At 34.5% G+C, this 15706-nt stretch overlaps 1 protein-coding gene across 3 annotated transcripts in view; it reads left to right on the top strand.

The window, feature by feature from the left end:
• The first annotated feature begins 271 nt into the window (after nucleotides 1-271).
• LOC128988512 (uncharacterized) overlaps nucleotides 272-15706 on the top strand; it is a 38632-nt gene continuing 23197 nt past the window's right edge. For 2 of the 3 annotated variants that reach the window (XR_008490394.1, XM_054409873.1), the window contains exons 1-6: nucleotides 272-658; nucleotides 2241-2448; nucleotides 4490-4826; nucleotides 9434-9602; nucleotides 11363-11497; nucleotides 12419-12556. Coding sequence is in view for 2 of the 3 variants with exons in the window: in XM_054409873.1 (XP_054265848.1) it covers nucleotides 530-658; nucleotides 2241-2448; nucleotides 4490-4826; nucleotides 9434-9602; nucleotides 11363-11497; nucleotides 12419-12556 (1116 nt within the window). In the remaining variant the exon portion in view is untranslated. Of the gene's footprint in view, nucleotides 667-2240; nucleotides 2449-4489; nucleotides 4827-9433; nucleotides 9603-11362; nucleotides 11498-12418; nucleotides 12557-15706 lie in introns of all 3 variants that reach the window. The other variant, XM_054409885.1, reaches the window with a different exon arrangement.

Raw genomic sequence — 15706 nt, 5'->3', positions numbered from 1 at the left:
CCACAATTATTGTTTAAAAATTTATTTATTTCACCCTGAGGAGATACAGCTCAGAAAATCATAGTGGAAGGAAAATACATTTTCCTTCCACCATGTCAGAAAATTTAAATGTGCGGAGTTGCATGCAATATATTAGTCAAGCGTTCTGAAAAACAGATTAAGAAAAAGATGACCAGACCAGCTGTCCAGACTCCAGAGTTCAGATTCAAAGTTCAAAGATAAACAGTTCCATTCCCGTTCCATTCCACTGAGCTAAAGTTCCATTCCAGTTGAGCTGTCTGTCAGTCTGTCGTCTGTCACTTCACTGTCTGTCTGTGTTGTGTTGTGTGTTGTTAGTTATTACGTTATCAGTCACTTCTAGCCTAAACCATAGATAAAACATACTCCCTTGTGTTGGTTTTGGTTAGTCTATGCCTAAACTATGCTAACACACAAAATGAAATAACCTTGTTCTTTATTATAACAATAACTTCTTCAGCCATTTATTCTAGTTTTTAACCTGCCAGCTGTCTATGTAATTTTCAAATAAATGGATGAAACATCCATGACTATTTCTGGTGAACCAGAAAGAATTCAAGATGATGATGATTTTTGTAGCGGTCCACTTACAGCTTACATAGAAAATCGGATGGCCATTCATGGGACAAATATATCTCAAGTATGTAGGTACTATAGGCATAGGCCTAGGTAGTTTTTTTACAATAAGTTTAGCCCTTGGGTTTACTACACCATATTGTTGGGTACAGTTTCAACTGGGCTATTATCGATTGAAACTATCAATTTGATTAGTAAACCTTCATTCGATTATTTCATAATCAGCAAATTTGGTTAGTTAGGTTAGGTTATGACAGTTTCCGTTTGTAACTGAATAGGCTAGTTTAAAATAGCAATTATTAATCAATATTTTCAATCGATAGTTTTAAACCGATATTAGCACAGTCCAGTTAAACAACTGTGACCTAAAACTGATTCACTGCTGTTATTTAATAAAGTAGTCAAGTACTTTATTGGTCATGAAATAGCCTAAGGTAAATTCCTAGTTTGCGGCCACAGGAGACTTTAGCTTAAAAAGGTTGTTAGGTTATGCAGAATTAATTCTAGATCACCAATGTTATGTTTTTATCCAAGTTGTTTTTTATTTTTATTTTTTAAACTTGATTTTATTTTTACATTTGCCACGTTTGACAGATGGACCTGTTTACATTTTGCCATGCCATGCACATCAGGCCTAAGTACATTTTGTATACAATTAGTAATTAAGCTAGCCTAGAACCTCTGTGTTGGTATATACACTGTAACTTATAGTTGCTTATAGCAATGTTTGAGAACACAGTATTGAACCATGGTCTTAAATTATTAGGTACTGTAGGTACTTAAAATAACAGCATAGTTCCCTAGTCCTCTATTCCATTGAATTTGAATGAAGAGTGAAGAAAAAAGCAGTTTATCCTTACCCTGTTTCCCTACACATTCCTGCCTCATCAATACAGCAAATAATTGCAGACAGACAGAGACAAACCCCATTAGGTACTTAGTATGCTTAACCCAAGAGTCAGGATAGAGTTTGTGTAATGCACAAGGATTGGTAAGGGAGTGGCGATTAGGACAAATGGAAGGCCATCAAAAGTTTCACTGTGGTGGAAGGGTTAGTGACCAGTCTGTCAGTTAAATTTCTGACCCCGGCAATGTCCCTGCTATAAATCAGATGCTTAAGATCGTCTGTATGGCAAAGGATAGTTGACAATGCAAGTGACCCAGACACGAACCCTGGCACAATACACCCAAATCTCTGCACTGAGTTGGAACCTTTTTTGAAGCACTATTTAGCATATGGTTTTTAAACCTGACATATTTAACTCTCGTTCAATCTGGAGAGAACGGAACGGGGTGTCATTTAATAGGTAACTTGTATTTTTACATTCGTAAGTCCAGTCCGTGACTGTCAAATTGGGCACAATGCTTAACCATGTAATTTGTGAAAAAAAAAGAAAAATAATCTAAACAATGAGTATGATTTTAGTTATATCTAAAAATAACAGTTTACAAAGCGGTAACTTTTAACTTACTTTTTATAATGGTCACTTTTAAAAATAGACTGCTAGTTGCCTCTAGAACTGCATACACTTTTTGTAAAAGTTGTTTTTGTTATTGCAGTTTACTTCTAAAAATTTGTCTACCCCACAGTGCTTGCTTCTTTTTTTAGGGGTTGAATTTTATCTTCTTATGTTCTGTATTTTTAGGTAGATGGTGTATCTTCTGCGAGTAAAACATTTACTGAAGTTCTCCGAGAATCAAGATTACTAGGAAATGCTCTGCTGCAATTGGGAGTGTCAAAGGGAGATACTCTTGCTATTTCTTGTGAAAACAGGCTGGAATTTAGTGTTGTGATGCTAGCAAGTTTACTGAAAGGCTTTATTTTTGCTCCATTGAATCCATCATACAGTAAAGGTAGTGTGCAATTTAATTAATGCAAAGTATAGCTTAATCTACATAGCTCAATTAGGCTGAAAATTAACAGGACATATTTAATTCAATCGTAAATCAAAGATGAGTGTGGGAATTGTGTTAAAAACCAAAATGTCCTTTGAACCTTATTCCTAATTGTAGAGGCCCTTTAAGGTGTGTTTTCCTCCAACTTCAGTAACTGTGCTGCGTGCTACGCGGTTAAGCTAAAGAACGCAGTGCGGTCAGGATCAGCGCGGTTTACAATAGGACGCAGCGTAAAAGTGTTTTCCTACAAATCTACCAATGCGTTGCATGACTATTAAAATTTGCTGAGTTCCACAATAGGGTTTTGTTATGGATTATCGATTAAAATGTCCCGATTCTATGTTGATGGTCGAAGAGATAGAGATGAATTCAAATGTCCTAACGTGGAAAATTGTCTGTTTGGATTTAGTATTCTTGTTGATAGACACCTGATAGCCAAAGAAGTAAAATTTAAGAAATAGTTTAATTTAACTAATTATCAGTTTCCTGCTTTATCGATTTGGTACATATTGATATAACTTCGAAGCCAAGAAACATAATGGAACAGAACTTCAAATTTAGACACACAGTCCATTAATAAACTGTCGACATCTACAGTGAACACAGTAACATCACTCAAACTATTTTCCTTCATACTTCTAATGTAAAGAATAGCCCATTTCGGCAGTGTGGTTAACAACTGACTGCTTTTGAAGCAGTGCTCCCAATCACGCTGCGGGCTTTGTGCTGTGTAGCTGGCAGTTAGTCACGCACCGAGTCGCTAGGAAAATACTCCCATTGGTTTCAAAGGGATCGGTGGCTCCAGCAACCACGTAGCACGAAGCACGCTACGTGCACAAATAACTGGCTTAACCGCGTCGCGCATCGCTAAGAAAACACAGCTTTAGAAACACTTCATGTTACTTTATTATTTAAAGGATTTTTGGGGGTTAACACTGTCCATTTATTTTTCAGCAGACATTTAATAAAAATCGGGACCGCCTGTACATATCTATCTCAGTACATTCATTAAATCAGACAAGCTTAATAACTCAGTTTTGATATTCAATGTCTTAATATGCTCTTGGATTCTCCTTTTCACAATTTAAATCCATGTGTGTAGCCCCTGAGCTGTGGGACATAATGTAAGACTAAATTACTTACGTATTCCCGTCACAGCTCAATAAAATATGTCTGTTTAGGACATGTTTCGGTGTTAAAACACCATCGTCAGCTTCAGGTACATATATAGAGTTGATCAGTAGTTGACATCGTCAGAATAAACACAGTATGAACACGAATAAATACAAAAAACAATTAAACATTTAAGAAACAGGCCTGTTCTAACCACTGAGCTATAATTCTAACTGGAGGTAGCACTGAATGTCAAAGATGCGTGTCGCCAGCCGCCATGTTTGCGTGAGGTGGGTGTCCATAAGAAGCCATATTATTGCTATAACTATTATTATACTTGGCTTAAAATACCTACTTTGTATGGTCACCATTTCAAAGAAAATTATTAAAGTATTAAAAGTATTCAAGTATGACAAAAATACTCACTGCTATACCAACCTAGTTATAAGAAGCCATGTTATTGCTATGGTAAGAAAACTTACTGCTATACCAACCTAACAAAATCAGCGACTCGCTTTTGACAGACTTCTGCCATGGCAGTGCTACCTCCAGTTATAATTTTAGCTCAGTGGTTCTAACAAAAGATGACTAACCGCACAGGTAGCAAGGGACAGACTAGACCAGCTTATGCTTAAGCTACAACAATTAGTCACAGAAGAAACCAGGAATGATGTAGAAAAAAGTCTTTTGTAGGCCTATTTCATTTTATCATCTGAGTATTAATATTGGGTTTGTGTTAAATCCTCTGCATCATACTGGTAACTTTGGTGTGTTCTTGTACTATTATATTTATTAAATTAAAAATTTCTAGCTGCTTTATCCGTTCTTTGTAATACCCAAGATATGTAATTTTAAACCTTGACTCATTGATAAAACTTGTTTTCAGATGAAATCGTGCATGTCTTAAACATTTCCAAGCCAAAAATCATATTTTGTTCTGGATACACGTTTGCAAATGTAAGTTCATCAGTGTCTCAGTTACAAGATATAAAACACATTGTGCTATTTGACAAGGCAAACAGTACTCTTCCCTCATATCCTATCCCAGTAATTTTGTTTAATATCCTGCTGATAAACAGTCCAAGTCTGGCTGATATCTCTCCTGGACCAAGACCTGAAGATGGTGATGTGGCAACCATACTTACATCCAGTGGCACCACCGGACTTCCCAAAGGCGTAATGCTTTCATTTGGAAATTTAAAATATTTTTACAACAGCTCGGTGTAAGTATGAATGTATTTATTTACTTGATCCTAATTCTTTTTCAGTCATGTAAGCCCAAGGATAAGCATTCCTCATAGATTACACCAGTTTCTCTAGTTTTAGAGTTTCTTTAAATTTTTAGAAACAATTAATTTTTCTTGATTTTTTTTCTCTTAAGTCAAATCATACCTATTCACAACATGCACACATGAGAATAGTGTCAAATCAAAACTTAATACTATGACTAAAAGCGCGTTTATATTAATTCGAGCTCGCATTCGTGCTCGAACAAGTGTCAACCACAAATTTACTCGCATGCTAGTAGTGGAATGCGAGCATGAATGACATTTTGCCGTTCAAGTTACTTTCCAACATGTTTGTAAATGCTCGCACGCTTGCATACGATATCTTTGTAAAGCCAGTTTGTGAGAATGTAGGTGTGGTGGAAAAATGATGTTTCTGTTTGTTTATAGCTTTCGTGTTTACTACTTAGATAAGTGATGGCTAAGTTAATAATGTATGTTAAATTTATTTATTTTTTATTAAATTTTTTTCCCCACAGATCACCAAAATACCAAATTAATTTCACTCATACTACTTATACATACTATATACAGGGTGGCTGAAAAGTAACTTGCACCCCCCTTAACTTTTCAACCATTTGAGATACTTGAAATCGGTTTGCGGCAACCTTCTTAGATATGAGGGGCTACAATAATTATGGTCAATTTTGAAAATCTTTCCCTTAGAGTTCCCTTAGGGGTAGCGGGGGTAGGGGGTAGCTCAAAATTTTCAAATGACAAGTATAGTCGAGTTTGGTATCATTTTACAGGTCTTGACGAAACTTGACATTTATTGTCATTGACATAAATAAAACCAAAATCACAGTTCAAAATTACTTTAAATAACCATTGTCTCAATCATTTTTAGCTGCCGTTTTGTTATTAATGGTCCGATTTATATTTTCTTTATCTTATTTGTTATGTTTCCTCAAGACCTGTAAAATGATACCAATCTCGACTATACTTGCCATTTGAAAATTTTGAGCTACCCGCTACCCCTAAGGGCAAAATTTTCAAAACTGACCATAATTATTGTAGCCCTTCATATCCAAACAAGTTGCCGCAAACCGATTTCAAATATCTCAAATAGTTAAATAGTTAAAGAGGGTGCAAGTTAATTTTTTTGTCACCCTCGTGGTTATTTGGATTTGAAACGTTTTAGGGCGCCATTTTGTTATTAGTGAGCCAATTTTGGGTTTTTTATGTCAATGTTTATGTTTTGTCAAGACCTGTAAAATGATACCAAACTCGACTATACATGCTATTTGAAAATTTTGAGCTACCCCCTTACCCCCTCTACCCCTAAGGGTAAAATTTTCAAAATTAACCATAATTATTGTAGCCCCTAATATCTAAGAAGGTTGCCGCAAACCGATTTCATATATCTCAAATGGTTGAAAAGTTAAGGGGGGTGCAAGTTACTTTTCAGCCACCTTGTATATACTTATACAAACATATTATACATCCCTACACAGGTCTTGAATATGTTCACTCATTATACATACTAAAAATAAACTTGTCACACAGCAATCACTTAAGAAAAAAAAATCACTTAAAAGAAAGCCGAAATAATAATATATGTTTGCATTACAATGATAGGTTAATTAATAAACCAATGGAAGTTAGCAGAGTCTTTAATGATTTCTTTGTTAATGCAGTGGAGAGATTTGTGGTTCCCAATATTCCCCCACTGCAACTGGAAGTTCCTCCTCTAAAAACTAATAGCCTACTAAATTCAGATTCACACCAATTACAGAAGAGGAATTACTGAAGGTAATTTCTTTATTTGACAATAAATATTCTACTGGTATCGATTGTATTCCTATGACCCTTATAAAAAAATCTTCGCAATTTTTACTTAAACCCCTAGTTCATCTAATTAATTCATCTTTCATCTCAGGTCATTTCCCAGACAAATTAAAAATTTCAAAAGTTATCCCTATTTTTAAAAAAGGTGACCATAAAGATATAACTTGTTATAGACCTGTTTCATTGCTATCATCCTTTTCAAAAATATTTGAAAAGATAGTATACAATCAGTTAGTAAACTTTTTAGAATCGAATAATTTGTTAGATAAAGAGCAGCATGGTTTTCGGCAAGGGAAGTCCACAATAACTGCTGCAGTTGAATTTATTGAAAACGTAATTGATGCAGTTGATAAGGGTGAAAAGGTGGTGGGTATTTTCCTTGACCTCTCCTGTGCTTTTGACAGTGTGGCACACCCTGTTTTAATTGATGGATTAAAATCACTGGGTATTCAAGGAAAGGAGTGTGCTTGGTTTTCCTCTTATTTATGTAATATGCATCAGTTTGTTGAAATAAAATATCTAGATTATGGTAATTATTGTAATTATTTAAGAAGCTATTTCTGTGAAGCTCAGGTGATTAAGTATGGAGTACCTCAGGGATCCATCTTGGGTCCATTACTTTTTTTGTGTTACCTGGATGGTCTGCCTAAGAGTACCAGCTTCAGTTCGATGTCACTATATGCAGATGATGCTAATTTAATTGTTAAAGGAAATTCCAGTTCTGATATTGAGCTCTCAGCCAATTTGGACTTAATGAGTATTCAAATTTTTTTAAATCAAAATAACCTTCTATTAAATACAAGCAAATCAATGACAGTAAGTTTCTCCACAAAACAAAATAAAATAGCTCTGGATCCAAAAATCAAAGTTGGCAATAACATAATAAATAAAGCAAATCAGACAAAATTTTTAGGACTTTTCATTGATCGAAATCTATCTTGGAATGATCATGTTGATAATGTAGTGAAAAAGATGTCATCAGGAATATATGCACTGTGGCAAATGTCAAAAATATCTGACCTTACAGTGCTGAAAACAATATATTATTCTTTAATACACTCTCATCTGGCATACGGAATTTGTATATATGAGCTACCTCAATATATAATTTGGACAAAATTCTGATAAAACAAAAAAAAAAACAATACGAATCATGTTAGGTTTAAAAAGCACAGAGAGTGTCGAAAACTTCTTTAAAGATCTTAAAATTTTTGACAGTTTACAGTCTTTATGTCTTAGAAACAATAAAGTATGTCAAAGAACATGAAAGTGATATATTTTTTGAATCCAAGCATCATTATGATACCCGAAATAAAATTATTTTTGATAAACATAATCTGAATTTTTATAAAAACAAAACTAAATATATGGGCACCAAATTTTTCACTCAGTTGCCAAATTTAATTAGAAATGAGCAAAATTACAATAAATTTAAAAACTTGCTGAAAGAATATAGTAAAGCTCTCTATTCTTTTTCAGAGTTTCCTTAAATGATGGCTCCACTACTGGTTGCCTGGGTTTTATATATAGTTTTAAATATATTGTATTTTAGCATGAAAGTATGTGATTTTTAGTTATATGTGACTCTATTCTGATGCTGCTATGTATTCATACGAATAAAGTTTATTTTGACTTTGACTTTGAAGACTAATGTGATCGTTGATTATGAATACTTAACTTTTGCCTTACAACTACATTACTTGCGACTGCTACTATTATTCCAGTAACAACTACAATGTAAACGCTGCTGAAATTCGATCCGTCATTCGATACTGGAATAGTAACTCGCTCGCTATCGCATTCCATTAACTCGAATGTGAGCTTGATTTAATGTAAACGCGCCTTAAGAGTTAAAAAAATCCTCAAACGAGTATAGTGGTATGTGAAAAAAGTATTTTTCTTACAAATTAAATTTATTGTTGCGATTTTCAGTTTTTAACGTAGTAGGAAGTCTATGTAAGAACTTTGATCCAATATATGAAGGTTTTTTTATAAATTGCTAATACATGGTGAGTGTGTATGACAGTACTTTTATTTTGCATGTTATATTGGTGACACTGCACAATGTTCTGTTTTATTCTATTTAGTTTGTTATATTCTGTGTTTGTTGGTTGTATGCAGGGGCAATGTCACATGTTTGTGTATGTGGCATATTTTAATTTATTTAGTTGTTTACATCCTACACTCATCTTCATTCATACTTGGCTTAATGTACCTACTTTGTATGGTTACCATTTCAATGAAAAGTAAAGTATAAAGTATTAGTTATTAGTTAGTAACCATGTGTATTTTAATTACCTATTGATAATTTACAATGAATACAACCCCTTAAGAAGCAAAATGCTTATGGAGAATAGTCAGACTGGAATTTCGCTGCCGAAAGAGCTTTGCACGGCCCCCGCTAGGATCGCTTGCACTACTCTATCCCTCTCTCTAAGCCGATTCTTTGTCTCACTCTCCCTCATTCAGTCAGCTGACGTGGCCCTCTTGGCCGCGCGCTCGGATAGTCTACCTAGGGGCCGCCTCAACTATACAAAATTCAAATACTTTCAGACTGAATTTTTAACAAAGGCATTGCGCTTCTTAAAGGGTTTGTATTCATTGTTATCTTCCTAAATGATATAGTATGTCTTCACAGAATTGTTCAACATTAAAACCAACTAATATTCTTTTTGTCATCTTATTAAAAGCTTTAGCCACACTTCTAAATTGTCCATACCAAACAAAATTACCTAAATTTAAGTTTAATGTTTTAGGTCCACTTTCTTGAGCTGGAAACCAGATGACGTTGTTCTAGGCCTTATACCTTTGTACCACGGGTATGGGTTTGGAATGTTGCTATGTTCATTCCTTTTTGGAGCTAAAATGGTCTTGCTTCCTAAATTCCAAGAGGAGCTATTTTTATCTACTATTCGTAAGTTCAAGGTTTGTATTATTTTTTTACTGTGATACCTGTTAATTCTGAAGCTTTTATTCTCATTACTATAACAGTAGGCTTCTAATAGGCTTGGAATAATAATTTAGTATCTTACTTAATCTGCAAAAATTCCAAGACACCTCTTTAAAACAAACTGGCATAATATTAACAAGGTATTATTCTTAATACTTGTAGTCTTCTGGGTCCGACCGCGTTCACAAGGTGCAAAACTAGTGATAATTCAAGAGTTATGCAGTATCAAATAAAATATTTATTCAACTAGGCTACTTTTTTGGTTAATTTAGTAGGCCTAAAATATTATTATTACGGCGGTTAACTCTGGTAACGTCGTAGGATGAAGGTCATATAAGCGAGAAGGCTGCGTCACATTCCTTAGGAGTTTGGAGGGGTTGACACATCACGCTGGGCATTGGGGCTGGCATTTCCTGTCGTCTGAAATGTTCTAGTTGTTTGTGTTGTAATTCCTTTGCATCTGTATGATTCTTTTCAGTACAACTGTATTTCAGATTTGAATACAGTAGTACCAGTAATAAGAAATTTGAAATACTGTTGAATTTTGAAAAGAATCCTACAGGCACAAAGTATTCACAACACAAAGAACTCGAACATTCCAGAAGACAGGAGACGCCAGCCCCAATTCCCAACGAGATGTCATCAACCCCTCATTTTCCGACCTCGGCTTCGCCTCGATCGTAAACTTGAGCTCGGGTCAAAAAGAGTCACTTTAGGCCCTAGTGATGAAATATACTATAGTGTTTTGATGTAGAAAATATGCATAAGTGGCTTAGGGAGTTCACAGGAGGCCGTTTACATTCGCTCAGTTTGGTTGGCAGCAGGTGTTCATCAGTTTCCATTAAGACAGTAATTGAAGTTGAGGAAAATTTTGCTAGCTGATTAGCACGCGCCAGATTTCCAGGGCTGACCATAAACCTTGATAAACTCTCTTGTTCAATTTCACCGTGATCCTAGTGCAAAATTCCCCAAACTTTGGTCACTGCTTCAACCAAGACACATGAATAAAGTCATCCAGCTTACGCCATGGAAAACATTGTGCAAATGTTCAAGACACCCTCCGACCTCTCTCCATTCATGCACATGTTTACTTCATCCAAACACTATAGGCTACTTCATTCAAATGCATTAACTGGTGGTGTACTTTAATATTGGTTGAGGACTGAGAACAACAAATCTAATCAAAGTATGCAATTCAATCTCGGCAGGAGTGTCAATTTTTTTTTCAATGTTTTGAAATACTATTATGAGAATAATTGTCCAATAGGGTCTGACAATGGTCAGAATAGTAGTGGATGAAGTAAGGAACTCATTGTTGGTCTCAGATATTAACTAGCTAGTTTGGCTGTGACAGGAGCACAAAGGACACCTTAATTTACGGACAACCCTTGTAGTTTAAAGCTTGTGACATTTTGTTAGAGAGAAAACTAAGAGCTTTTGATGGAAAGTGCTGGTTCCAACCCCTCATATTGTTTTGGAATGGCAGAAATAAAATCCATCCCTATTGCACAAAAGTCCAAGACGCTAAAAACTAGGCGATATAAACACATGCCGTCTTCTCTTTCCCTCCTAAATTGAAATATTTGTTTCCCTTAAAAAGATTATTATTGTTGTTGTTTTATTGTTATTTTCATTATTAACTCGTTAGTTTGTGATATACCATTAGGTATTTACGTGTAGATTACCAAGTGTGTATTGTAAATCACTGACCTCACAATTTCTGTTTTTATGACAGGTAACCAGTCTCAGCCTTGTTCCTCCATTGATGACATTTTTGGCAAAGCACCCTCTAGTGCCACAATATGATCTGTCTAGTGTTCGAGAGGTAGTCTGTGGAGCAGCCCCCCTCAGTGTAGAAACAATCCATCAGGTACTATCCTGCACGCACATATATATTTATTTACACAAAAGCTGGTGTTTCATACTTTGTAGAAAAGGTAATGAGGAAATGATCATTATCATGTTGTTATTTTGATGCTATATTCAGCTGTCGAGAGCAAGTGCAATAAATAACTTTTTCCTACAGTCACCCAACACAGTGGGCTTCTTTGCATAATACAGAAAGCTGCTAATTGCTGCATTGACTTACTTTAGCACACACTTTTTACGTTGTGGCACAGTTTTCACTTCCAACCAAACAACACAAAACAGCGTGCTTTTATGATGCACGTAATCTGTGTATGCTTGGAAATAGGTTGGCAACACTTAAAGATACTACGACTACTGTACGATCAGCAGGTGCAGCGTTTCCTATTTCCTTCAATGTTTGGATTTAACCTAACCTAAAAACGTGTTGTGTTTGAAAGACTAATAATTATGTATATGATTTATAGTAACTTTTGGAAAAATATGTGTAACGCTAGTGCAAACTGCTATTGCTGCACTCGAGAAACCTTCCACACTCGCCTACGGCTTTTTTCTCTCGTGTGCAGCAAAGTGCCACTTCGTCCACTAGTTACACAAATAATTATTGAAGAATGTTGTGCTTTCTCTCTATACATCACACACTATTAAAAACTCAACTTTAAAAAACACCAAAATAGCTTTCCTTTAGTCAGGGATAGCAAGTGATGTAGTTTCATTACTGCTATTCAATCCCTGAATGTAGTGTTAACCACTGTAAAACAAGTGTGAAAATGGCAGTTGCAATGAATGTTTTAAAAATATATTTAAAGAAATTTTGACTATCTTTTAAATCAACATTAAAGTTTTTATATTTTTCAGAATTTTTGTAAAGTTTTTGTTTATTGAAGTAATAGGTATGTAATGTCTAAAAAGAATAATTTGTTAGGTGAAAGCCAGACTACCGAGGGCCGACTTTCGTCAAGGCTATGGCATGACAGAGTTGTCTATTGTCATAAGCATCACACCACCACACTCCACTAAACTAGATTCAGTGGGCAAACTGGCTCCGGGTCTCCAGGCAAAGGTAGGAGGATCAAATCATGCTATATTGCATGTAACAATTATAAATGCTTAAGTATGCATGTAAACTAGACTCAGTGGACAAACTGGTTCCGGGTCTCCAGGCAAAGGTAGGAGGATCAAATCATGCTATATTGCATGTAACAATTATAAATGCTTAAGTATGCATGTAAACTAGACTCAGTGGACAAACTGGTTCCGGGTCTCCAGGCAAAGGTAGGAGGATCAAATCATGCTATATTGCATGTAACAATTATAAATGCTTAAGTATGCATGTAAACTAGACTCAGTGGACAAACTGGTTCCGGGTCTCCAGGCAAAGGTAGGAGGATCAAATCATGCTATATTGCATGTAACAATTATAAATGCTTAAGTATGCATGTAAACTAGACTCAGTGGACAAACTGGTTCCGGGTCTCCAGGCAAAGGTAGGAGGATCAAATCATTACTTTTGATTGTGTGAACTTGTATGTGTGTATTGGGAAGTAGATAGGTTATCTTTTGAGGGGAGGGTGATTGGACGATGGGAGGGGGAAGGGTCCACTAATTGTCTAATATAGTATTACATTCACTTACCATTAAGTCCTCCAGTGTATCTATTATTCCAAAATCATTTTTTTCTTCTAAAATAACTTTTTTCCTTCATCACTTTTTTTTTAATTATAAATATATATAATAAGACTCTCTTCCACACAGAGAGGTATTCCTTCTTTGTGGAAGATATTTCGCTAATTTAAAAAGTTTTTTTATATTTTATGTTTATATTAAATTTTATATTATTAAAAAACTAAACAATATTGTAAACATTTTTGTATGGGACTAACATGATGTAATTTGTAAATATTTTGGCGGAATAAATGCTATTTTGATTTGATTTGCTCTATTGCATGTGGGTCATTCCATGTCAAATCAACTAGGCTCTCAACCTGACCATCTTGGATTTTGATAAAATTTTGCATACTTGTAGTATTTTGAGTCCTGAATCCAAATAAGCTTTTTAAAAAAATCTATCTTTTATAGTTTTTATGATATAAATATTTGAAAATGGTAAAAATTGGTGTTTTTTACCGTGCGCGCAAATCTAAAATATTGTCTAGGATGAGTTCTATTGGTCCTATCAAGTTGTACAATGGCTCATTTTAAAGAGGATTCAAATGCCTTTAATCTGATACCAAACTCAACCTACTTTGGTAAAAATTAATTTTTTTTTGAAAATTTCAAAATATGTTTTTGAAAAAAAATTTAAGATAGTGTTTTTTTAAAAATTTGAAAATTACATATGTTAATGAATGTAATCTAGTAAGTACATTATAAAAATTTCAAAATGGGATGATATTGGGATCAGCAGTTATGATAAAAATACTTGACTATAGTTCACTGTTTCCAAGCATTTTGGCGCATAAAGCGTGTAAGTACTAACCTAAATGTATCATTAAATAAGAGTCTATTAATTATATGATTAAAATTAAAAATATCTGCCTATATTTGAATTGTGTATGTCATATTATGCTATAATTTAAACTAAATCTAGCAAGCAAACAACATTATTCAAGTTAACAGAGTTTCCGTCAACCTTTGAACATGGGGGCTACTTTGAACAAACTTTGCACATTTCATATTTTATATTTTTTCATATTAATTTTATCTTTAAATGATAATGTTTATTATAATTTTCTATTCCCAGATAAATACTCTACTTAAAAAAAAATATATTTAATAGTGCATACTATGGTTCTACAAAAAATGAAAAATACTTATTTTTCACTGTCATTTTTTAGTAAAAAAAGTCGTCCAAACTTCCATGGCTACAGCAAACCCAATAAGTTTATGATTTATGACTTAACATAATTGAATAGCCCATTTATCTGGGATTAAGAAAATACCTGCTTTGATTACTTTATAAGCAGTAATAACTTTAAAAAAAAAAGAAAGAAAAATTACCCGATTTGCTGACCCTTACTTATGGCGTCGCGACCCTTAGTTCTGGAGCAAAATTTCCCGGACATGAAAAAAAAAATAAATAATTGGGTTTTAAGTGTTATTTTTTAAAATGAATTTTCTAATGAAAACAGATGTTTTGAGCTTTTATTATTAGCAGCCATAATTCAATTCCTTTATTTGACTGCTATGATATTTAAAAAATAGGCTACCCTTGCAAAGTTAAAAAATAACCGGACGGACATTTTGAAAATTCTTTGTAACTTTTTAATTTTTGACACATCAAAATAGAAGTTATACAGAAATGTGGTTTGTGGTATTTAAATCCACAAATCAGTTTTCACTATAACAATTTTAGTTGTTAAAGTGAGAATACATTATTTATACTTGAGCAGACATTTCCCCAAAACTAAATAATTATCATAGAATATTATCTATGTATCAATAATAAGGTTACTACAGGATTTAAATAGATTGATCACAGTATATTGTGTGACAAAATTATCAATGCTTGTTTGTCTCTCTCTCTTGTCACGAGAGGAAAGACAGACAAACATGGACCTATGGGTTTTGGCTCAGGTTCCTCAGTATTTTCCAGTTGTGTTGCAACGATTTACTGTAATTAATCTTTAAGTCTGCCTTTTCACTAGGCTGGAGACACTAGTCAGCCACTAGATCTGTGCAAAATCACATTGTGAAGCATTTTACGTTTACACTATCAGGTCGCAGCGACCCACCTCGGCAGTAGCGACCCGGTCTTGAGAAGTTGTAATTTGTTTGACAGGTACACAGGTCTAACTTATGTTTGTCAGTCTTTCCTCTTGTCTCAAGACCGAGTCGCTACAGCCGAGGTCGCTGCAACCTGATAGTGTAAACGTAAAGTGCTTCACAATGTGGTTTTGAACAGATCTAGTGGCTGACTAGAGTCTCCAGCCTAGTGAAAAGGGAGACTTACAGATCGTTGCAACACAAACTAACTGGAAAAGACTGAGGAACCTGAACCAAAACCCATTGGTCCATGTTTGCTTGTCTTTCCTCTTGGGGCAAGAGAGAGACATGTCAAACGAGCATTGATAATTTTGTTACACAATTTACTGTGATCAATCTATTTAAATCCTGTAGTAACCTTATTATTGATACGATACATAATATTCCATGATATTTATTTAGTTTTGAGGAATGTCTGCTCATAAGTATAAATTTAATAATGTATTCT

This window comes from Macrosteles quadrilineatus, unplaced genomic scaffold (assembly GCF_028750875.1).
Source record: "Macrosteles quadrilineatus isolate MER2022 unplaced genomic scaffold, UCM_ALF_1.0 Scaffold_1__1_contigs__length_201487025, whole genome shotgun sequence".
NCBI classification, from domain to species: Eukaryota; Metazoa; Arthropoda; class Insecta; order Hemiptera; family Cicadellidae; genus Macrosteles; species Macrosteles quadrilineatus.
This window is presented reverse-complemented; position numbering and strand designations above follow the sequence as displayed.